A 24,828-nucleotide genomic window follows, 5' to 3' on the forward strand; every position below is an offset into this window, starting at 1 on the left:
ACAGTGTTGAATTCTGCAGTCTAATATTAAATCTCCCCTCATGATACATCATGGTCATGGTGTACCTTGCAGTCCCTACTGCTGTTTTCTGCTCTGGAGTGGGCGAGCAGTGTTGACAGGCTCCTTCTTCAACTCTTGTGTAGTCAAGCTGTCAGATGGGATGCGCTTGCGCAATTGCTGCGCTCACACACACACACACACACACACACACACACACACACACACACACACAACCACACAGCTCCATCAGTGTGAGCAGGTTAGTGGAAGTGTGTGAATACAGCGGATTCATGTCAGGAAAGAGACAGTGAGCGTCAGTTTACGCAGCTGGAAAAAAAGTTCTCATCGGATTTACATTTGACTTCGTGCGTCAAATCCTTCTGGACTACATCTGGGAAAACATTACACGATTTTAATGCCAAACGAGCTCTCTGCACGCCGATAACGAGGGAGCGAACCAGCGCGCACGCAGGTATGTAAACCAAACACTCCTCCTCTGCTTTAAACGTGCTCCAACTTTGAGAAAATCACTTTATCGCTTTTTTTTTTTTTTTTTCGCAGAAGTTTTCGCCATGAACCAAACGGCAGGAGCCGGGAATGCGTATCGCAGATGCTCCAAGGGAGGAAAGGTAAGGATTCAGAGAAGTTCAGAGGAAGAAGATTTGGATTTAAACACGCGTGGTGGAGGCAGCGTGGCACCGGTGTTGGATGAGGGGAAAAGCTTTGTTTGCTGTTCCCAGATTGTTGGGTTATTGCGCGTCTGTGCGCTTTTGGAGATGTTGTAAATCCTGTCCTGGATACAATTTGTCTGCTGCTCTCATCAGCTTAATTAAAGTGGAAGATGTAAGTGGTCAGTTTACAAACAAGAGAAGGCTTTTTTTTTAATCAACACTGTGAAAAAAGCTCGTTTTTGTTAGTTCATTAAGCACAACACAGGTAGATTTCTCACTTGCATGTCATTTCCTGCTCAAACCTCTTCATCAGTGACTCACCAGTCATCTGCTCAGGTCCAACATGATGACAGTGAAGCATACCGGCACTGTTTTACCAAGCCGGTGACCCACATTACAAGGCTGCTAGTGCTGCTGTGTGGATGTGTAGTCAACAGGGAGAAGAGGTGGGATGAAAAGGAAGGATGGGGGGTGAGAAAGGCAGGAGGATGTGGGAGGGAAAGGGGGGAGAGACTGCACGATACAGTCTTTCCAGTGAAACCATTAGAAGAGAGCTCTGGTGTGTGTGTGTGTGTGTGTGTGTGTGTGTGTGTGTGTGTGTGTGTGTGTGTGTGTGTGTGTGCGCGTGCGGGGCTGCTCTCATTCCCAACACATCTGGCTCCGTCGGCATGCACCATCAGTGGAGATGAAGTATGAATGCTTATTTATCAGCAGCTATGTCACATGGAAATACTGCAGTGTGTACAAATATTGATTTTTACAGCTGCAAATATTTGGAGCTGATGTGAATTGATCGCAGAGGCGCCTGTTCACTCATAGAGGTGTTCACAATGATGTGGTGAGTGAGTCCTGATGGGCGTGGATGGTGGTGACACACACACATTGTTGCTTTGTGTTGGTTAACACACTCAGTTTAATTGCCGCTGACGGTTGTGATCTTTCACAGGACTTGAACTCTTGTGGTCGTGAATTAAAAGCATGTTGTTTGTGTTTATTTGTCCTATGTTTGAGGGCTTGTTGTTGCTTTTGCTTTAACATAACCAATCATTATGTTGATTGATGATAAGTGTTGACTGCACAGGGTAATGGCTGATGAATAATGACAACATCAGCGTTTCAATTGGTTCCCTGTCAACCTCGCTTTCAGTTTTGCCGTTTTTTTCCGGCACTTTGGCACTGTTTATCTGATTTCAAGCCTCCATTATAGGCTAAATGAATGAATGAATAAACAGAAACGAGCCAGTTGTGTTTGCGGGGGTCTGTTTCCTCTTAAAGTCCAGTTTTTAAATGCACAACATAAAGCATAAATGGCAAAAGATGGCAAGTATTGTATAGTAAAGAAAGTAATGTTTTAATGATGATTATAAAACAATATACCACATATTGAGTCAGCTGTGACACCTGTTATATGTTCCAATAGAGAGTGCCTGAAAACTAGCTTGTTAGTTAGCAGAGAGGTGTAAAAGCTAAAAGTAATGAGTAAGCAGTTAAAAAAGTTACGGTTGGTAAATGTAATGGACAGAAATTTATGGCTAAATGGCTAAAATAGTTAACTAAAAGCATGTTCGCAAAAATGTAACAGTTAAGATAGCTAATAGTTATGGCTAGCCTAAATGGCAAAAATGGGTTAGTTGGCTAAAGCATGTGAGCAGATAAGTTAGCTACACATAACTTACTGGACAAATGGTTGGAATAAATAGGCCTCGCTCAAATAAACAGTTTCAATAGCTAAATGTAATGAATACATGGGTGAGTGGAATTGCTAGCTAGTCATTGATTAATGATATCTAAAAGCAGTGGATGAATAGATAAAAAGGCCTAGATAGAGGTAAAGAATAAATTGTTTGAAAAAGTTGTAAATAAATAATTGAAATAGTTAGCTAAAGCTAATGGATAAATGGTTTTTACTATAAGGTTAACTAAAAGTTGGCTAATTGATCAATGATTAACACAGTTAGCCTAACTTAAAGCAGGTAGGCTACAGAAGTGTAGGCTAACAGTTAGCTAAAAGTCTAAATTAAACTGTCCAAATAGTTAGGTAAATGTAAAGAAAGGTTGAAATTACTAGCAAGTAGATGATATCTTGGATAAATGACAATAGGCCTAGCTAAAGGTGGTTAGCGAAGAGTAGGCTAATAGATAAATGGTTGAACTAGTCAGCTAAAAGTAGATAATTGAAAACTGGTTCAATTAGATTGATAAAAGTCACGGACATAATGGCCGGAGTAGATAGAGCAACGGATAAATGGTTGGATTAGACGGGTCGGTTTAAAAAATAACAGCTAACTGGTTTAAAAAGGTTGAGCGTCCGCTGCTCCAGGTGGTAGCCTAGACCTAGTCTGAATGCAAACTCGACCTGAACTGACATCAATTTTACGTGTTTTTTCAATTGTAAGAAGAAATTGTAATGTTCCATTTTATATAAGCAAATGTGTTAATTAGCATCCAGTTTGAAATCACTTCAGATGAGCACATTTTGCACATGTGTCTGGTGTTGATGGTGGCCTGTGTGAGTGCATCTTTACATGCCATCCTGTGCTACAGATCTGCAGTAGTGCTCCCTGTGCTTGTTCTGTTCAGGGAATATTGTTGTCGTCGCTGTAATTTTTGCAAAGTGCCCTCACTCACTGCTCGTTCTAATTTCGTCCCGTTTCATCTCCTCTTACATCAACTTTGAGAGAGAAAATAGATCGAGACTAAACACCTCTCCAGACACTTTTGTCTCCAGTGTCCGTTTCATTATCTGTCCCGCGGCCACTTTTAGCCCCGGCCGGCAGGATTGTCTGCAATTTCAAACTGTTTCTGTTTTGTTGCCCGTTTTTAAAGCCTCGGCTCGGGCTGAGAATTTCTCTTTGATGAGTCGTGTGTCTCTCCCCGGAGTTTCTATTTGCAGTCGTGTTGACAGTCGGCCACAGAGACATTTCATCGTGGATTAATGACACTCTGATTAGGTTCTGCGGGGCCTCCCGACAGGATAAGCTTCACGTGGTCATGGTCATCAGCCTGTGACGAGCTTTGACAGGTTTATAAACACCTGAAATGAGAGGAGAGCAAGTGTGCTGTGTGTTGAGATTATTTTAGCCTCCTTGAGAAAATCCACATGCAGTTCCTACAAAAAGATAAAAACTGACCCTGACACATTTCAAATGAGACTTTAAGCAAGCTATTAGCCATGTGACCAGCACTCCTGCACCCGTGTTGTAGTGTGGTGGTGTGTTTTTGTCACTGATGTTTTCTGGTTATCTGCAGCGCCAACGTATGTTTGTCCTCCAGCCTCCAAAGACCATCATGCAGTGCGGCAACATGTTAGAGGCTGCTCCTTGTAGTAGCTTTTCAGTCATTTTAACCGTCAAACTGGTCCCGTTGTGCTCACTTTTCACAGTATAACTCTTATCTACCTGCACAAATACAGCACAGAGAGGGACTCCTGTTGTCCAAAGGCCTTCTGGGAAATGTAGGAAGTCATTCAGATGGAGATCCACATAAAAATGAAACTTTATCTAAGAATAACTTACGAAATTGTTGATATCTAGGAGAGCTGAAATGATAAGTTGATTAATTGATTAGTAAAAACAGGTCATACATTGAGATAATCACAAAACATTGCCCTTTTCTAGCTTCTCAGATGCGACACTGACATTTTCTGACGTCTCCTTGGATTGTTTTTCGCTGTTTTCTGGCATTTTATAGACCTGAACGGCAGATTTATTGAACGTGTAAGAATATATACAGTATATAAGAGTGGAGTTTTCCTTGAAGTGTCTGAGATGCATCCAGTGTTTGATGTTTGAATCTCTTAATAGAAATACAGTATGTTTTCTTCCCCATTGAGACTGTTGATCTCTTTTTCAGCGGAGACACGACAGTAAACAACAAGGAAACATGGAAAACAGAAGATATACTCGAGGATATAGACCTCGAACTGCTAACAAATACCTACAGACATCGACACGTACCAGCTGACTCCCTCAGTTTCACATCTGTTTGAAGTCTATTCCAGTTGAGGGGAGCAGAAACTTAAAAGCTTTCTTCCATGTACTTGTAACGGACCGTAAAAAATATCATCTTGTGATCTCGGACTATAACTGCAGACAGATCTGTGTGCAATCAGAATGCAGGGTGAAGTTTTATAGTCCACAAAACATTTCTGGAGCTTCGCAGGAAAACGGCGTTGCAGCGTCCTCCTAAACAAAACATAAAATGGCTCCATGCGGCTCGTCTGGTGTCGTCCGAGTCTCCAGAATCCCAGAGATTCAAAATTGATTCAAAGAGATTTTATTTACGCCCCTTTTTAAGCTGAAATCTTCACTCTAGCTGCTGAGCTAAAAGCGTTAGCATATAGCATGTCTGAAAGTGGGTGCATGTGATTGACCATGCAACAAGGGTGTAAATAAAGTTATTTCAAATCAATGTGGGATCTCAGGGCTTCTGGATACTTGGATTATGCCGGCGCCATTTGATGTTTATGTTAAGTTTCCATCTACTTCAGTTGTTTTTCCAGAAATGTTGTGTGGACTACAAAACTTCACCTGACTCTCCGTCGGCATGAGGCTGAGTAGATACTTGAACACCTCAGTTCAAAGGTTGAAAATAAGCAGGTCACACTCCACTGATTGCTTCAGAAGATCAGACTGAGGAGGAGAAAATGTTGTGCTGCAGTTTTGTTGTGATGCAAAAACAGTGTCTGGACCTGAAACAGCCACTAGAGGGCAGTGTGGTACTGCAGTACATGCACCTGTGAGGGACTCCTGCTCTGTTTTATTAGAGTAAAATCAAGTGTAGATCAAGACATCTATCCAACATGGACTTTGTAGACGCCTCATCTCACTAAGCTGCACATAATCCCTTTATTTTTTATTCATTATGTCTACTGTGTTATTTTCATATGTACTTTTATGTATTTTTTCCCACCTTGTATAGTTTTTTGTGTATATATGCTGTTTCTCTGAGACAAACATAAAAGAAAACACATCATTTTTAGGTAAAAAAGGTGTTTTATTTTGAAACAGTCACAACAGTCTGTCCGTGTCGATACGCACTCGTCTCACCACTTGTTCTGTGAAGACTCCAGTTGTGTTTTTGGCTGCTTTTCATAAATCTTTTGCAGCTCGTGAGATTCCCCATTGCTCTGAGATCAATTCCGGAGCTGAACTTATTCCTGACTTTATAGTCCCTGCTGCTCCTTTTTCCTTTTGTCTCCGTCACAGCAGGCTAGTTTGATTATCGTGGCCCTTGACAGCCCTGCGGTCCTGTGCGCGCACACTAAATCCCAATTAGCTTCCCTTCCAGTTTCCGAAAACCATTTGCAACTTTGCTAATCTCTGCATCTGCAAAAGCCCAGAAAATCCTCCCAGTTCTTCTGATTACGGTTTCATAACGAGGATATGAAAGTTTAATTTGTGTGACTCAGCTGAGACGCAGAAAAAAACACACACACAAGAAGATTGATGGTCTCATGCAATGAATATGTATTAACTGCTGCTGCACAAATATATAAATTGATCGCTCTGCTACGTCTGTCAGTTGGAAGTATTGGACTTTTGTCGTGTCATATAATTGGACTTTCTCTGAAGCTTATTTGTCCATCTTATTACTACATGGATTTTTTTTATGTGTGTGTGTGTGTCTTAAACTAAAACTCATTTGTGTCTGCAGCTATCGAGCTTACATCAGAATGCAAATAAGCACGGCGCCCGGTTATTTCGGAGTGCACCAGTGCTAAACGGATATTCTGAACAGCACAGGAGCTGAGCTGAAAGGTGTTTGGATTGAGCGTAGACTTCTTAATTACCGCGGCTTTGTTGGCCAACAGCAGGGCAAACACCGGCATGAATGTGCCAGCTATTGATCCCTGCTCTCATTACACTGCGGGCCCATTGTAATGCGCGGTTATCACTCCAACTCCCTCACTGGAGTCTATGGAAATGATCATTGATTTTTTTTTTTTTTTTTTTTGCACCCTTGGTAAAATGGCAAGAGGACGTCTATCTCAATCATCTTTGCACTTTGGATTTCTGTACTCGCCTGCTCATTAGCACCAGTAATCCTCTTCTCCTCCTGATGACTCCTAAAGAAGTATTTTACAACAGGAATGATGGTTCTCGCATAAGACTGTTAATGTAGCAGAAGGATCGAAATGTTTTAGAAATTGGTGCAACGTGACTAAAGAGAACAGAGAAACAGGGCTTTTTATCTGCTTCAACCAGGATGCACTGCGGGAAAACACTTTGTTGTTGATACAAGCAGGGGCGCACCCAGAAATGTTTTGTAGGGGGGCCAGAAGGGGCCACTGAAAATGTTGGGGTGGCCACCAAAATGTGAGGGGGGTGATCGTAATTGGCTGGCTGGCTATGGACTCGGGGCACTTGCGAGTGGGGGTGCCAGTGGGGCAGCCAACTATTGCATCAGGGGTGCTGCGGCCCCCCCTGGCCTTCCCTTGGGGGCACCACTGGATGCAACAGCCCTAATATCTGCCAGATGATGTGTTTTGGGTCATTTAGGGGACTTTTCCCTTTAAAGAGTTCAGGAAAATGGAGAGAAGTTGAACATAGTTTCTTTGCTTATTCTCTTCCTGTTTTAACAGCAACTGACCGACTTTCAACCAGCTTTCTAACGCTACAGTTTGGGTAGAATATACAAACGAATTGAGTTAAACTTACTTTTTTTTAAGTCCACCCAAACGTTTCATCTGGCGAATTTAGGAGTGTTGCACCTGCATTGGTTTTCCACATTTTGTATGCATGCATCCACGGACACAAAGAGTACAGTTGTTGAGAGGTTGTTGTAGGTTTTCCATCTTTTGAGCCCTTTTTCTCTGTTTTGACAGCTCGTATGAGCATCAATGCCCGCCCTACAGCCTACAACGACCCACTGTCTGTCCTCTCTCCTGAGCCATTTACACTCCAGCCTCTGGATGATTGATGCAACGTGTAGCCAATGAGATTTCAAATCCAGCAATATCATTTTTGACCCTCTTTTTCTCTCGTCATGTAGCATCAATTTCCTTTTTTTTCGTCTTTCTACTGCATAGACAGCCCAGTTTTATGAAAGGGCCATCTTTCCACCGATGAAACACTACCTTAAGTGCGGGGCCCTGCCATTGGTCAAACTGAAGCCATTCCTGCTCTGCAGCAGTCGCCTTTGTAGTGCTGCATCTTTGCTTTTGAAGTCGCTCTTTCATGTCGGTCTCGAACACATAAAAGCTGCTGTCTGCTGGGCGACGTGCTCGAGACTGTTTTGACTGTGTCTGAAAACAACAAGAACACCTTGTGCCTCTCTTTCCCTGTATTTGTTATGGGAACTTGTTTAGAGTGTACACAATAAAATTACATTTGGAGCCGCATCTTGAGAGCTCTACCCCTGTGAAATGAATAATGCAACACACACACACACACTGAGTAGATTTTTCTCACTTGTAACACCAGTAGGTGAAGTGGTTTTTCTTAAATGTGTTGCGGATTGCTAATTCTGCTGTGGTGGCATTTCTCTTTGTGTGTGCACTGAATCATTAGGTGCTGCAGCCTGAGCTGGGAGGAAATCCTTGAGGAAGCAGGAGCCTTATAACAGTGTGTCAGCCTTGGAAAAACCATGCAAACACAACATTATACCTACATGTGCACACAGAGCGCTGTGTAGGTGTCGCATGGCTGCAACTACTCGGCCGTGGCTCTGTGTTTTCCCGGGCATGATTGACACCGCGGGGAGTGTAATTGCATGAGTCACCGAGACCTCCCTCGCCCTTTGAGTGAGCGGTTGGCTCTGCAAAATGCTTGGGTCATGACAGCCCATCTGGTGGCGTATCACAAACAGTCAACAATGCCCTCCGAGACAAATGGCGCCTCAACAGTAAACAAACCACCGCTGGTTTGCGAGATAGACACTTGAGCCATATCTAAAATCACGAGCATATCCACTATGTGCCCCCAGAGGCCTCGGTAGCCATCAAACTAGATAGAGCGTGCTGCATCCACGCTATCAGATGCTGTCAGAGCCTGTCACAACTGATTTCACTGCTTCTTCTACCATATGGACGTGTGATGTAAATGAGTCTTTGTGTTGTTAAAACAAAGCACCAACCAATACAAACACAGTTAAGCAAATAGGCTTAATTTAAGTGTATGGTCACGCCATATATCGGTGGAAAGGTTAGATTCTTGTGGTTCTGTTCATGCAAATCTCAACATTAAAGTGTCCGGTTGTTTCAGTGGTGCATCAAACTCCAACAAAAACTGTTTTCCTCTCCTTTCACATCAGACGCCATCATCCCTCTACACCGGAGATCCTGAGATAGCAGCGGTTTCATTGAATTCATATGAGCTTATATGCCCGTCCTACAGCCTACAACAGCCAATGTGTCATCGTGTAGACAAGTGACCCACTCTGTCTTCTTTCTTTACATGCCAGCCTCCAGATGACTGATGCATCATTTAGCCAATGAGATTTCGAATCCAGTAATATATAGTCTATATCAATTTTTAAAGCCATAAACTTGGAAATTATGCAAGTTTAATGTCATTTTAATGCGTTTTGCTCTCAAACAGGCAGTTTTTCCACCTGAAGCACTTGTTTTTGACATATTTGTATATGCATGAAGTTAGCGTTAATAAGAAAATGAAGAACTATAATGAGTTTTTGCCCCTTTTACTCTCAAGCAGGGGTATTTTGAGGTTACAAAATGGCTTCTTTTTTTGCCAAATTAAGTGTTAAGTGTTCAATTTCAGTGATCGTGTCATTTAATCTGAACTTGGACCATGTAAGACTGTATGGTGTGGACCCATTGTGATTTCCAGCTAACAGGGGCAGTCACAGGTCAACTGCAGGCTTATTTTTGCATTTAAAAAATTCAGGCAAGAAAAATAAATAATTCAATGTGTAAGAAAAAAACCCAAAAAAAAACAGCTCTTAACCTTTCAAAAGACCCTGGAAACCATGCCCAAACCCCAAATGGTCATCTCTGAATTTACTTTGGACTGAAATAGGCGTTTTAGGATAATTTTACATATATTTCCAGGAATAAGAACAGGTTAAAAAAGAGGAGTTTCAGAGGAATATTGCAATGTGCTGACGTTTAAGAGCTGAGGGGCTGCAGGTCAGGGTTGAGTTTGCCCTCTGCTGGATGAAAGAGTTCATGATCTCCAGTGCGAGAGCTTCAAGTCTCACTCAGCAAAGTGAGTCGGTGCATAATGAGGCATCCGAAATGGTGAAACCATTAAACGAACGGCTTCTTAATGGCGAGACTGAAATGAAGTGGTTTGCATAATGAAGAGTTTAGTTTTAGGGCTGTGGAGCATTTTTAATGTTTTTAGGGAAGATTGCGTGGACTGTGGCTGCAAAACATGATTATAACTGTTTCTAATGCAGTTTGCTTCATACGGTGACACTCTCGCATCATTTTACTCCCTAAGAGAGGCACAGTGGGACTTTCCACCTCCTCATGTAAGACAGCACGACCTCAGATCCTCTGAATAAACCATCATTTTATTCTTTCCACTATTTCTTTAACGTTCACATGAAAGAGAATATGAAAACAAAGATTCTTTGTGTTGTTGTTGTATTGTCGGTCTGTTTGATCCTGCGGTTGTAACATACTATACGTGCACTTCAGCTGGAAAACAGATGAAAAAGAAGAAAGGCCACCCTCCGCTTCTTAAGTCGCACTGTTTATCCTTATCTATCCTCCACCCACGCAAGAGCGCTCAGGGCAAACTTATGTGTTGTATGGCCTTGGTCAGATATCCAGAGAGATGTATACGAATAGCTCGACCTCTTCATGGGTTTGTTCTCCACGCCGCAGACATTTTTCAACAGCATTGTTTTAGGAAATATAGAAAAATGAAATGTGAGAGGAGCCCTCTTCAAGAGCAATACATACAGACTCACCAAAATGAACAGACCTAACTTGTAAAAGTTGATCAGCACGGCAAAAATGATTGTTCACGCCTGGTAATTAATCGTCATTTAATATTAAAAATAGTTTTTTCATTAATAAAATGACAAAAACACCCCTAAACTTTATTCTTAAGCCAGAAAGCCGAGACGGAAAATGTCTCCCAGCAGAGATGAATGCAAGAGAAGCTTGAAGAATATGAGACATAATGACTTGTTAAAAAGGAAGTTTATGCAGAGAGACAGACTTTTAAGACAATTACTCAGTCTCTTGTCCAGAAGGTGTCAGTTTATACAACACATCAACATGTCAGTCGTCAATGAGAACGAGCCCGTCTGAGTGTATTATTCCTGGGAACTGATCTGCATGTCGTCCAGCCGTTCAGCCTCGGCTCATTCGTCTCGGTCCATCGGAGGCAGACAAATATCTTCTCACGTTGAAGCATTTTTCAAGATCTTTTCTTCCGTAATATTTCCATAGCTCGACTGTGAGTCCACCAGACCCTCAGCTAACATGTGTTTTGAGTTTCTCCTGTGGTTCTTCACCTGAAACATACAGATGTGTGACGAATAAAACTATAATAAAACTTTGAGCATCAGTTGGAACAGTGCTAAATACTACAATGCTAATGTTGCTAGCAGTAGCAGTATCTTTTTGTTGTACCCTTATCACATTCACACCTGGAAGCTGCCCGGTGTAACCACAGTCTGATCTGCTGGCCACTGAGCAGCTCCACTAAGAGAAGTCGGGGTTTTGCTCAAGGGCACCTCAGTGGTGGTAATGAGGGTGGAGCAAGCACTGCCTTTTACTTTCTGTGACAGTTGGGGGATCTGACAAATCTGGGGATTTGTACCGGCAGCCCTCAGGTCACCCATTCATTTTTGGGGCCAATACCAAAGAAATTCTTATATTAATACATTTTTTGCAATGATAAACCATTCAGTGACTTCTGTGTCCTGTATGGAAGCAGCTAGGAAACATCTATCTATGTCAAATGTCTCTTTTTTACATTTAGACCTCCTATTTCCCAAACATTTTGCAGAACTTCTTATTTTCCTCTAGCAGAATGTATTTTTTCTACCTCCAGGAATGACACCATCTTATATTTTAGCATAAATTGAATTCAGAACCGGGTTCATTTTCGACAGAGGAGCCAGCAAAAGTTTGGTTATTCTGCAATAAACATTACGTGGGACAGTTGGAGGTTACGCTTCGTGTCACAGTTGTATCTAAAGCAAAGCACAGTAGAGTGGTGCAACATCATAAAGCAATGTTATAAAAGATGCTGTTATTCCTACATGACAAACCGGAGAGTTTTGTCACGTAGGAATTAAGACTTTAAAAACATCCGACAGGACATTGTGACATCAACAGCAGTGACTGGAGCATTTTCTGATTCAAAGCCTGAAACTTAAAGCCAATTTGTATGAAAAACTTAAACATTACTTCTAAAGCTCACAGTGTCGATGTCAAATTCAGTGTCGGGCGACCGACTGCAGAGAGTTGAACCCTGGATAACATCAGCGGCTGGTGTTGTGTTGTAGATGGTAGCCTCACCATCCAAAATAATTGGAACAGAACAATGTAAATTCAGCGCGTGGGTGTATTTTCCCTTTCAACGTTTTAAGGTTTGGCAGTCGACTCCCAGCACTTCTGCCCATCATCCCTGTGGGCTACATAACTGAGCCTGTGGCTTATTAAACAAATGCAGACTGAGCCTTTCCAGACCACAATGAGTGGAGCGAAGTGTGTAGGCTGGCTTTTGTGGGGCTACTGACGGATGCACTTCAGCAAAGTCGTACAGTGTGTCCGGTGTTTTCGAGGCTCTGTTGCAAAGATTTAAGTTGACATTCGACAGCCTGACTTGGTAATATGAAAAAGGAAATCCATAAAGCCTATCAGCCCTGGCATTTGAAGATGAATCTATGTTATTTAATATTGTTATTACCCGATTTATTGTTATTGATCAGAGTGACTTTTACCGTCTTCCAGTGTTCACCGAGGTTGAGCAAAAAAATGGAGCCATTTGATTTATTTCCAGTGCAGCTATTTCTGCACTCTGATTTGAAGTTTTCTCAGAAACCTCGAGTGTCTTCTTAAAAGCGCCACGAGGGCTCTTTACAAAGCTGCAAAGACATTCCCGCATAGACCCGTTATGCAGAGCCGTTTTTGGTGATGCAATAATTCCTCTTCTTCATTATAGTCCTAAGTGTGTTCCAGGGAATATCTCGCTCTTTGAAATCCTTTTTATATCCCTCTCCAAAGCCGAGCCTTTCAGCGGTAAGCTCTCGGAGACCTTCTGTTAGCTCCTGGTTGTCCATGCGTGTCTCTGCACACTGGCTTACACTGAGCAACAAAGAACGAAGCCTTTAGGTCAAATCCTTTAATTAGAGTCACTTCACTTGATTTCAGGTGGAAGCATATTAGCTTTGTGCATGCTTTGAATGTGAGCAGCTAAACCCCCAGCACGCTCGCAACCCTCTAATTTTAAGGTGTGTTGCACAATCGAGGAGTTTCAGTTTCCTGGTTTTAATACAAAGCTGCTGCTTTTTGTTTTTATCTTGATTTTTCCTTAAATGAGACATTCTGCTCATTTTCAGGTTCATCATTTTATTTTGGGTCGCTACTAGAAAAGGATTACATGTCGTGATTTGGGTTTTTTGGTTTGTTTCCCTCCTGTGTTCCTGGTGTTCTGTTTCCTTCCTGTGTTCTGTTTCCCTCCTGTGTTCCTGGTGTTCTGTTTCCTTCCTGTGTTCCTGGTGTTCTGTTTCCCTCCTGTGTTCCTGGTGTTCTGTTTCCCTCCTGTGTTCTGTTTCCTTCCTGTGTTCTGTTTCCCTCCTGTGTTCCTGGTGTTCTGTTTCCCTCCTGTGTTCTGTTTCCTTCCTGTGTTCCTGGTGTTCTGTTTCCCTCCTGTGTTCCTGGTGTTCTGTTTCCTTCCTGTGTTCCTGGTGTTCTGTTTCCCTCATCTGTTCTGTTTCCTTCCTGTGTTCCTGGTGTTCTGTTTCCCTCCTGTGTTCCTGGTGTTTTGTTTCCCTCCTGTGTTCCTGTGCTCCTCCCCATTGTTCCCTCACACCTGTCTCCCATCAGCCTGTTCCCAGTGTCTCTCCACCTGCACCTCATCCCCTCTTTAGTTTGGTTTGTATTTTAGCCTGTCTTGTTGCCATGTCTCCAGTGTTCCTTGTGTTCCTCGTGTTCCTGGCAGTGTTCCCTCAGCTTCTTCCGTTTTGTACCGTATTTAGCTTTTGCTTTACTCCTAGGTTTTCCCCTGCCTGTGTTTATTGGTTTTGTTGCTTGCTTTCTTGACTTCAGACTCACATCAGCTTATTAAAGCTCGCTTTTTTATTTTCTACCTGTCTTCAGTGTTTTCATAGTTTTGACATTACCTGCTTCAATGCACTAAAAAAAACATCTGTTTTTTCACACCGTCCAGTGTTGCAGCATTGTATTCCCCCTCTGTCTGAAACGCTCTGTTTTAGCTCCTGTCTCTTGAAGCCCTCTTACATGCACGAGAACATACAACACACTGAAGGAAAGGAAAAAAGCACAATGGGTCTCCTTTTAAGAATAAAGTGGTGATCAGTGGTCAAACACAACTGAAGCCGTTGTGATGTATTCTTTTGTTACCTTATATAAGATAAAGTGTCAACGTGCATTGTGTTAAAAACAGATTTTGTGTCACTGTATGACTTTAAATTGCCACTTACACAGCGCAGGGCTTTTCATTACCACCTTTAAAAGTGAATTTCAGCCCTTCTGTATGTGCTGCACATAATCATTTGAACCTAGTCATTTGGCCCTATTTGGCCTGATTGCTTGGCTCGGCCGTGACTTTTACATATTGTTTTCCGAGCTCCGTCCTTGTCTCGCCGCACTTCCAATCTGCAGCCTTTATTGAAATGTATAGCGTGGCCCTGCCACGGCCCATTTTCATATAACCGGCGGAGGCGATTTTATTGACTTATTGCTAAAAGTCGGCGTATCACCGATCACACGAGCTTCATCCGTGCCCGCGTCCCTGGCAGTTAAAAAGAAATGATTTGTCGCGTTAACTCCCGTGGTGCTCTACATTGCCCTAAAACAAGATGCCGTTCCCCCTGACAATGAACACTCGTCGCCTGAACATAAACAACGTTTTTATTGTGCTCCACTCTGTGAGCTTCCAGATCAATGCTTTGTAAATCATCCTCGGGAGGCATACAAACACAGATCCAGCCCGTGCAGCCAACACATCTATGGACACGCTGGCACATTAATACAGATGGATAAAGAGCAAAGGGCCGGCGCTGTGTACTGTCAGCCAGTAATAATGAGCGGTTTTGTTGGCGAAATGGCAGCGAATCAGACAGATGAAGGGATCAGTGGAGCCATCGACCACCTTTTCAACTCAATTCAGAACTTGAGCCGTCGTTAAAGTTTAACAAAAGCGTAATACTTTCTGATATTTCACTACTGCTGAACCTCACCTTGCTGCCTGTTTGTATTAGTTTCACTTAATGGGTTTTGTGCCTCCAGAGACAGAACAATCTAAAATGAGCAGCAAGCTGTAGACAACAGCAGAAAGTGGGACAGATATGCAGGTGCAATGTGGAAAAAAGCAGCCCACTCAGCCGCCCGTCCTTTAGGCTAACCTGGTTCAGCGTACACTGTTGGACCTGTGTACAAGTGTGCAGTCTGTTGCATGATATTCCTCAGAAAGCTGCTGCCTCGGGGATTAATCTTTTAGCATCATTAACTCCTCTCTTAATGATGAAGTTAATATATGTCTTAATGAGCGCGTTGTGGCACCAGAGCTCTGGAGCTTAAAGTTAAAGGCTACTCCTGAAGATTTCCATTATGTCAGACATCAGCTCTGATTCTGTTTATCGCTGGTGTTCTGTCAGCATTAGGGATTTACTAGATTTGTGGTCGGTAATTGCCTGTTTATAGAGTTTATTAGTGTTTATCATTAGCTGTGGTGTCTGTGAGGCAACACTAGATGTAATACCATGTCAGGAAACACTGATGACTGCACTCTTCTTCATCAATCTTTCTTTTTTGACACATCTCGCAGTGAAAAAGAGTAAATTCCCACGCACGCTTTCCATCTTTGCATTGACAGATTTATGAAAGGAAAGTCTAAGTTTCTGTCGCTTTCGTCAAGACATAACACATACAAATGCTCTTGGGGGTCCTACAGCTTTAAAGTCATCTATGTACATATGCCAGAAGACATTTTTAAAAAAGAAAACAAAAAAATGAAGAACAATATGAACATTACCACCAAATTGATATGAAAATCATATTAAAATAGAAAAAAATACATTCAAAGAGTTTGTCAAACGAAAAGACATTAATGAGGTAATAAGAGAAACCCAGACATATTTATTTTTTTCCATAACTGAATAAACAAGCTGTTCTCAGAGGAAAATAAGCTCCCAGGAAAAAGCTAGAAAGGTGGCAGGGTCCGCCATGTGTTGTTCTTTAAGGTCAGTTTTGTTTTCAGTCATGAAAACGAGGGGGAGTTTGTTTATTTAGTTTGTTTAGGCATAAAAAATAATCAGTCAATGAAGATTTTTCTCTTTCTTCCCCATAGTGCACCTTTTAAAAAACACACCGGTCAAATACAGAAAGTCTTTTCAGAAACGTAACAGTCAGTTTGGTCTGTTTTGTTTTCACAGATAAAGAACCTCGACCTATCAGCACCTATTACTAATGAACACATTTCTAATTTTTTTAATAGGTACATACAAAAATTGAAGTGTAAGGCCTTTACAACATGTGGCCATGATGAATAAACGACCCCAAAATGCGAAATACTGCGAATATGTCACATCAAAACTATTCACACAGGCAGCGACGCAAATTTGCGACGTTCTCCGATATCTGAATTTGCAGCACGAGGGTCGAGAGAAGACACATTCAGCGGGTTCATCTGCACTTCCTGTTGTTGGGCTCCAGGTCTGGTCCATTAAGATGTGTTAATATGTTAAAACGTTAAGTTACAAACAAACTAGCAGAACAAGGCAATGGTGGACAAACAGCACCCACGTTCTGTGAGGTAAAATTATGTTTTTATCAAAGTAGTCTGGTGGATTTAAAGAGAGCACAGGTGGATATAACAGCTTCAGTTCCCCGTCTGTAAATCCTACATATATATAGCAGCAATCAGGGTTATTCATCCCAAGTCATCTTTGTCAAATTGTCTTTATAACGCTGTGTTCTTTGTCAGATGTTGATGACAAACACAATCATCGAGTCTGCCATTGTCTTGAGTTGTGATGTGACGTCCGTTCCACACGACTGGGCGATGCCTTCATTCGCTTTGCAAAAGCTCAGACAAATCAACCTCCCTCTGGAAAAAAAAGTCTCTTTTTATGCAGCGTTGCTGTGTAAAGTACAAACGGCAAAAACAACAACTCTGAAATATTGACCTGCAAATGAATCACATGAATGAAACGGCCCCCAGTGTGTAAAAGGCCTTAAGGATGACACATCGGTTTGGGCGACTTTAAGACCATTTCCTGGAGTCTGTAGACTGGATACATCTTGCAAGGCTGAAAAATGAAAAGGCCTTGACTGTTCCTGTCATCCATCACTCTCACATTGACCTGACACTCGGACATTTGCAGCTGAAATGCACTGAAACCTGCAGGTCAAAGTGACCAACGACGGCTGAATTTCACCTGAATTCACTAACCACACACTTATCCGACAACTGTATCCTGATGCGAGTGTTGAAGAAACTTTTTTTTCCCACTTTAACTCCAGTTTGTCGTCATATCTCTGCACATTCTGTACACAATCACTCCCTTTACATGTACTGTATATAAATCTAGCTTTACAGTGTTATTTACCAGACGTTTTCCAATTCTCCCGGTGTGTACGCACAGGCACTGTGTGAAATGTGACACTAATTTGCATGCTGACAACGATTTCGAGTGAGATTACACCCAGCTGATTGATGGCCGCGCTGTTGCCCCAGAAACCACCTTGGGCGATGTGATATGACTCTCCCGTTATCAGACAGTAAAGCATATTCCTGTAGTTAATCTTCCCAAATGGGCGTTCACAGAAGATATCCGGCATCCACGGGCCTTGACTGGTAATGAAAGACAGCCTTTTCCAGTGGCACGTCTGAATGCAGCTCATTTGAAAGCAGAGAAAATGACAAAGAGGATGACAGGAAGGGGAGCTTTGCTGGCATGTTTCATTATTCACTGATGTAGGCTAATGTAAAAAACTTCTGTGTAAAGTCTCGGTACTGTATAGCGACACATAACAGGAATTAGTGGATTTGTTTACGTGTCAGCTGGGATCGGCTCCAGCACCTCCCCCTCCCAGACCCTCCAGCGGATTGTATTATATTATAGATAATTGATGAATGGATGTTTAACAGAATTGATTCAGTTTATAAATCATAATATCAGGCAGTAAAGCAGCAGATGTGATCCGGTGCAGCGCAAGACAGGCATTGTGAAAGGACTGAATACGTAATGGCCACACTGGGGTTTAATTTCTTAATAGAGCTGCGACAATTAATCATTAGTCAATCAAAAGAAAATTAGCTTGATTTGAGTTTTGATAATGGGTTAATCATTTAAGTGTATTATCAAGCAAAAGATTCAAATATTAGCTTCTTTTTTTTTACCTCAAATTTGTGTCTGGATGAATGCAAACAGCGGCAACAAGATGGTGATAATATGGTTTGACAGCTTTACCTTAAATGTTCGACATCAGGTAAACACTATCCATCGACTTTGACTGTAATTAAGCATCAAGCATCAATGACGTAAACACAGAGTCCACCTCTCCTCGTCCCGTCCTGGAAGATGGTCCACATGGAGCACAACAGCTTGATCTGGGAAGTTGTGGTGGAGACAGGCCTCTGTAAAGATGTGAGCACTACGTTCTCTGATTTCCCGTTGTTTTCCTGCAACTGGACGTCAGCCCCTTAAATCCAAGCTGGATTAGCAAATCTCTTCCGGTCCGGCTGGTCAGGTTGGACAGATGGAAGGTGCCGTGGTTGACGATCGTCTAAAGGTTCGCTGCTCTTAATCCAAAACCTGCGCTTTATTTTCCAATGCTGATTTAATTTTTCTATTTCTGCAACAAAAATAACATTTAAAAAACAAAAATCTAGCAAAATTTGAAGGAGCTACAAGCCATGATTTATGATCGGAAAATGAAGGGTTTTGGGGGTTTGGACTGTTGGTTGGACAAAAGAAATCTATTTGAATACGTAATTTTTGACATTTTATAGACTAAACAATTGATTGTAAAATTGTGAAATTAATCGTGAAAGTAGTCAGTCATGAAAATAATAGTTAGTTGCCATGACAATGCATAAAAGATACATGACACAAGAACTACAAAGCACACTGTATTTCTATGGGTATGTGGACACCCCCATGCACAAACGCAGGTCTGTAAAGAAACTGAGCCTGGCTCAACCTCACTAAACCCCTCGTGGCTGAGTGGGAACAAATACCTCCAGCCAGTTGCCAAAATCTTGTAAAAAGTCTTCCAGAAGATTCGAGGCTGTAAAAGCATCTGCTTAATATCCAACAACCACTTATGATTGTTTGGTTGTCCACATGGAGAGGGGCCATGTGGTGCAAAGACTAACATGGATTTTGGATGGATTGTCCAGCTCTTAAAGCTCACACCGCTCAATCACACCATAGCTGATTTGGTATGCCCATGAAATTCATCAGAAACCCTGTGGGCTGTATCTCCCTGTTGGATAAACATGAGCGGCTCAGGCACGTGTAAGGTACAGCCAGCTCTGCACAGTGCCATCAGTCAACCTTAATGGTTGTTAACATTACCCAGTAACCAGGTCTAATCGTTTTACAGTCTGTTGACAGTACAGTGGGACATATATGTAAATGTTGATGAAGCTGAGATTCTCACAGGCCGACAGGGAAGGCGTTTACTATCTGGGAGAGGTGACAAGTGTTTTTACCACGTTCCCACTCACTGTGTGCAATGTGCCCACAGGGAGATGGTGAACTGGAGCTGCAGAGAAACCATAAACATGAATCATGTTGATACATTTGATCAACACTGCAATGGACTGTGTGCTGAACCCTGAACAGCTACCTTCTAGTTGTAGTTAAGCAACTCCATGGCAGGTCTGTCAAGTTTGGGATTTTTAAAATATGTTGTAGAGACGTTCTGATTTTACTTTTTCTTTCCAGTGTCACATTAAAAAACCCTGTATTATATGATGTTATGGATGTGCTCAATAATGTGGTATCGGACGGATGCATAGACTCGTGCAGACCAACACCTGATCCATTATTTTGGGCAGTATTAGAGTTATTTCCGGTACCGGTATCAGTATCGAATCAACCTTAATAGTATGCTGAAGCTGTGTTCATGGGACTGTAGTAAAAACAATACTTTTTAGTTTTGAGGATAGTGTCTTTCTTTAGTCTTTCAGAAACAAAAAACACATGAACAAAGTATAAGGAATATATTGAATCACATGTATCAGCTTAAATGTAACCTGCAATTGCTAGCTTGTCTGGCTAAAGGGCTAACTAGCTTTCTTCCTACAGTAGGCAAGTAGGCTAAGGGAGTGCTACCTCCAAGACCAAGGAGCATTTCATTAACTGGTTAAAAAGATATCCCTTGTATTGATGTAGCATTTCCCCTAGCTGGTCCTAGATGCTATATATCATCTCATGCTAACATTTCTGTCCTTCTCTTTACTGGATCAAGTTCAGGCTAGCTACACTTCAGCAACTCCAGACAGCGTTAGCTCGCATCTCAAGCAGCCAATGATGGTTTGAATTAAAAGAAAAAAATGGGGTCAACTGATTTTATCTAATCAACTGTTTCTTTTCAGGGCCAATATTGATTATGCAGATGCGACCCTTTGAAGGTTAGCTTGATTAGATAGCAGGCTAGGCTACAGTTGATCAAATCTGTTGGCTACACTTCATTTCAGCCAATGAAACTGACAATCACTGTGTATAAATGAGAATCCTGCTGTTTTTCTGCCTCTATCTCAAATTATGGACACATTGCGACTCCCCCAAAAAGCTGTTTTTGCTACGCGTTCGCTGTGTGAGTGGAAACCTTGGCAGGTGCAGCAGGTGTTGAGCAAACAATCAATTTATCATATTCACTAAAAAGGCATCTATTGGCTGCATGTACATGTAAAGTCAATCTCAATACTGGCTCTATTAGAAATGTAAAAGGGATCATAACGTAGTCAAAAGGATTTTACGGTGCAAGTCCTACCTGACCTTTGTTTTAGAACAGAACATATTCTTTCATGGACCATGAGGGATCGAGCAGCTATAACAACTGATAAAATATTACTTTTTAACCAGACGACGACGTCTATTTAAAGTCAAAGTTAAATTAGCTTGTAATAACTTATGCATGCACGTATTGATTTTCCTTTCTCGTGCGTTCACTTTAACACCCGTGCTCTAATCCTTTTGAACCGCTCGAGTGTGAGTTGTGAAGCCAAAGCCAGCTGCTGTGCTGTGGGAACTCATCATCCGTCCCTGAGCGGGGCAGAGCAGGTTAAAGTGATGAATCTCATCCAAGTTCCTGACAAACGCCTGCTGTTCAAGGCAACTGTTCCATTAATATTCAGATGCGCTTACTGGCTCCGTCACGGGGTGGAGGGAAGCAAAAGTCTCACTAAGTTGGAAAATAATTACAGTAACTTTTTTCTGTCTCATGCTGCCAACTGCTACTGAGAGAAGACTGTGAGGTAGCGCTACAGTTTACAATTTATTTGATGTCATATTTTATTAGGCTTTAGTTTTTAGAGTTTTTCACCTGCAGCACTTTCAGAAAAGGGTTCAGTATTTGCATAAAAGCCAGAGTAAAAAGGCTAACACTGCTTTTCTATAGGAAACCTAAGAAATTATATACCAGCAAAACACCACATTAGTTCATGATCTTTCTAGCCCTCTATGTGGCTAATAGACCTCCTGCATCGAGGCTGCAAGATTAATGTGCGCTTTACACGCCTGTGCACCATTTTTTTTCTGCTCCTGAATTCATTAGAGATGGTAACGATCTGTCGCTCTGACAGTCCGGGGCGGGGAAGGTCAGCAGAAACCTCTTATCTAGATTACGGCGCTCCCCACCAGCCGAGAAGTGCACCCAGCGTTTTAGAGAGAAATTCTACAGAAAGATGTTTGAGATGCAAATGAGTGGATAGCGTGTGTGCTGAAGTAGTTGCTTCCTGCTGCTCGGAAATGGTTTTACATTTTCGGCTATCTCTGATTTGCTAAAACATTGATCACTCTTGACCTTTGGCCGAAACCTTGAGCCTCGTTTGAACCCACGCGTTAACGGATTTTTAGGATATATCTGCTCTAAGACACTCTGGCACCTTTTCTTTCCATTTTCTTGGAACGATACCGTTCGGTTAGAGTGCAGTTGTATCAGGAGAGGATTTAGTGGCAATCTCAGTCTCCTCGATTCAATTTAGGCTGATGGTGATATTGCTTACAGTAATTTTATCCCTCTTTGAAACAAGTCCAGTATCTCTCAGGCTGTCATTAAAACGGCAAAAGACAACGGTGACAGCGGCGTAGAGGATATCATGGCATCAGGTAATTAAGTTGATAATGAAGCCATTGATTTGTCCAGCGAAGGTCTCGGTTGAGTTTATTGTGCTGGATGACTGCCGTCACCAAAATGAAGCTTGTTCTCTGGACTCACTCCACTGGGGATCTGGGCCAATCAATCCTGGATTTGTTTTGAAGTTTTAATCACTTTTCTGCCTTGTCAGAGTTTGAATCACGCCCAGATCCAAAAGCACTACAGTAAACATATTTAACTTAAGTCACAAAGCCTACATAACATCATCTTTGTCTAAACCTAACCAAGCTGTGACCATTATGTGATTATTTTTTGTAAAACCATGACGATGAAGGTCATGATGATGCTGTGATATGTTATCTCAATTTTATGTGAAATTTGCATCAGTCATATACTGAATGTATCATACTAACTTTATCATATATCTGTCCTGTGTTTCTGTGTTGTCTGGTTGCCTGTGTTCTGACTATGGCAAGTTACTGTATTTTTGTATAATTGGCGATGTAACTGGTGGAAACCAACTGTTCAGGATTTTTGGGGAAGCTCAATACTTCTCTGATTATCTGTGTGTCATTCAATATGAATCCTGTCTAACAGGAGTGAGAGAGAGATCCATCAAACCCGAAAGTTTAAATGAACTCTTCTGCCAACAAGATCAAATAATCTTTTTATCCTAAAAGTACATTTTACTGATAATATCTCTGTATGATAACACGTCTTCCACCACTGGTGTCTTCTGCTGCTCTTTGGATCCCATTTTGAAAAATTCCTCGTTTTTAGAGAAATCTTCAACAAAGCGAAAAGATGAAAAGGAAAAAGATAAAAAGATTTTAATGTTAATAATAAGAATGTCACCTCATGTTTACAGGAGCTGCATTAATAAAAATGGGACAGTAAACCTGAGCATGAACCCGTTATTATTGTTTTAATTAATTGGCTCTGACTTCCCAGTTCTCCGTTATAGATCCTGTCTTTTTCAATAACAAAGTACAAGAAACTATCAGCCAATGATGATGTTATCTCTTTTGTATAGTGTATTGTGTGTTCCTCAGCCCCCCTTTCTGTACTCTTTGTCTGTCCAGACAGATATAAATGTTTCCTGTTTTGTCTCAGTCAGTCATCTCGCTGCTCTCACTGTTGATGCCTGCAGCTCAATTTCTGCTTTAGGTTTGTAGGAGGTTAGAGAAGAGCCGTTTTTTTTACTGTGTCTGGTTACTTGCTAAATATGTTTATTGTCAGGTTGAAGCAGTTTCTCATGGACATTGAAGTTATAATAAATATAATGCTTCATTCTCATTGTGCCTCTTGTGCCTGTCTTTCCTAGTCCCTCTCAGAACGAACGAATGATAAAGGAGCATATTAGTACCTTCTGTTTCCAAGATTTATTGGACTATTCAGCATCCTGCAATTTATGTTCAATGCCAACATTAGGTGCTAACAGAGACATAGTGCTCCGTTTAAGTAAGTATGTAGCGGGTGAGTCAGTCAAGATTGTGTGGCTTTCATGCAGGAGATCAGAGTTTGTGTATCTTAAGGTTAACCTTTTTTAAAAACTGTAACCATTATACTGTATGTTTAAGTTGCCTAACCTTCCCCATACCTTAACCATAGTGTATGTGCCATAACGGCCTGTTCTCACTCCCAACACGCCATTATTTTAATCCAAAGTATCATCTTTTCCTAAACCTAACCAAGTATTTGTAGTGCCTAACCCTAACCAATTAGCTTTAGCTTCTTAACCTTAACCAAGTAATTTCTGTGCCTAAACATAATCAACTATTTTTCATGTCTAAACCTAACGACGTAGCTTTAGAGCCTCAACCTAACCGCGTAGCTTTAGTGCCTAAACCTAACCACGTAGCTTTCTTGTCTAATCCTTGCGAAGTAATTTCTGTCGCTAAACATAACAAAGTAGTTTTCGTTTCTAAACCTAACCAAGTTCTTTTGGTGTCTAAACCTAACTGCAACATTTTCACAGCTTAATAACAGTCTAAAAGTCATAATGTCATAATACGTGAGCTGTTTGTCAACATACAGATTTTTTTTCCCCCACTTTTCTTGCCCTTTGTGTGCAAAACTGACACTGGAGAGTTAAGTACAGCATCATGGTTTAAATAGCTTAAGGCCGCTGACCAAGCTGCTGTCTTTGATGAGCTGGGTATGAGAATGTGTTGACCACAACAAGACACTTTCCTTCGCTTTAACCGTACTGTGGCTGCCGTGTGTAGATATTGTAGAAATTGTGAGTTTTCAAAAGGTTGTTATTAGACGTTATTGATTATGCAGAATCAGCCAATATCAACATTCTTGTCCGGTGACACAATTACAGAAATGGATTTATTGATGTCTGTATTCTTGGGCTACAACTTACAATTATTTTCATCATTGATTAATCTGCTGATTATTTTCACAATTGATGAATTAATTGATTAGTCTATAAACTGTAAGACCGTACTTATTATCATAATAGACAAAGGAAAGCAGATAATCCTCACTTTTAAGAAGCTAGAATCAGCATGTGTTGCTTGAAAAATGACTGAAACGATTAATCGATCATCATAATAGTTGGCAAATAATTTAGTTTGATTGATTCATCTAATATTTGACTAATCGTTGCAGCTCTAATGCATTTATTTCTGTGCAGTTTTAGTAAAGTGGTTGTGTGTTGTGACAATACCATAATATGTGCAATAAAAACAGATGTAACATATTTCT

General features: G+C 41.4%; 1 protein-coding gene across 1 annotated transcript in view; it reads left to right on the forward strand.

The window, feature by feature from the left end:
• Window positions 1-251: 251 nt before the first annotated feature.
• Window positions 252-24,828, forward strand: part of LOC141014223 (A-type potassium channel modulatory protein DPP6-like) — a 224,719-nt gene continuing 200,142 nt past the window's right edge. The window contains exons 1-2 of the mRNA XM_073487921.1: window positions 252-472; window positions 562-629. Coding sequence (XP_073344022.1) covers window positions 573-629 — 57 coding nt within the window. The 5' untranslated portion in view covers window positions 252-472; window positions 562-572. The remainder of the gene's footprint in view (window positions 473-561; window positions 630-24,828) is intronic.

The sequence above is a fragment of the Pagrus major genome, chromosome 19, assembly GCF_040436345.1.
Source record: "Pagrus major chromosome 19, Pma_NU_1.0".
Taxonomy (NCBI): domain Eukaryota; kingdom Metazoa; phylum Chordata; class Actinopteri; order Spariformes; family Sparidae; genus Pagrus; species Pagrus major.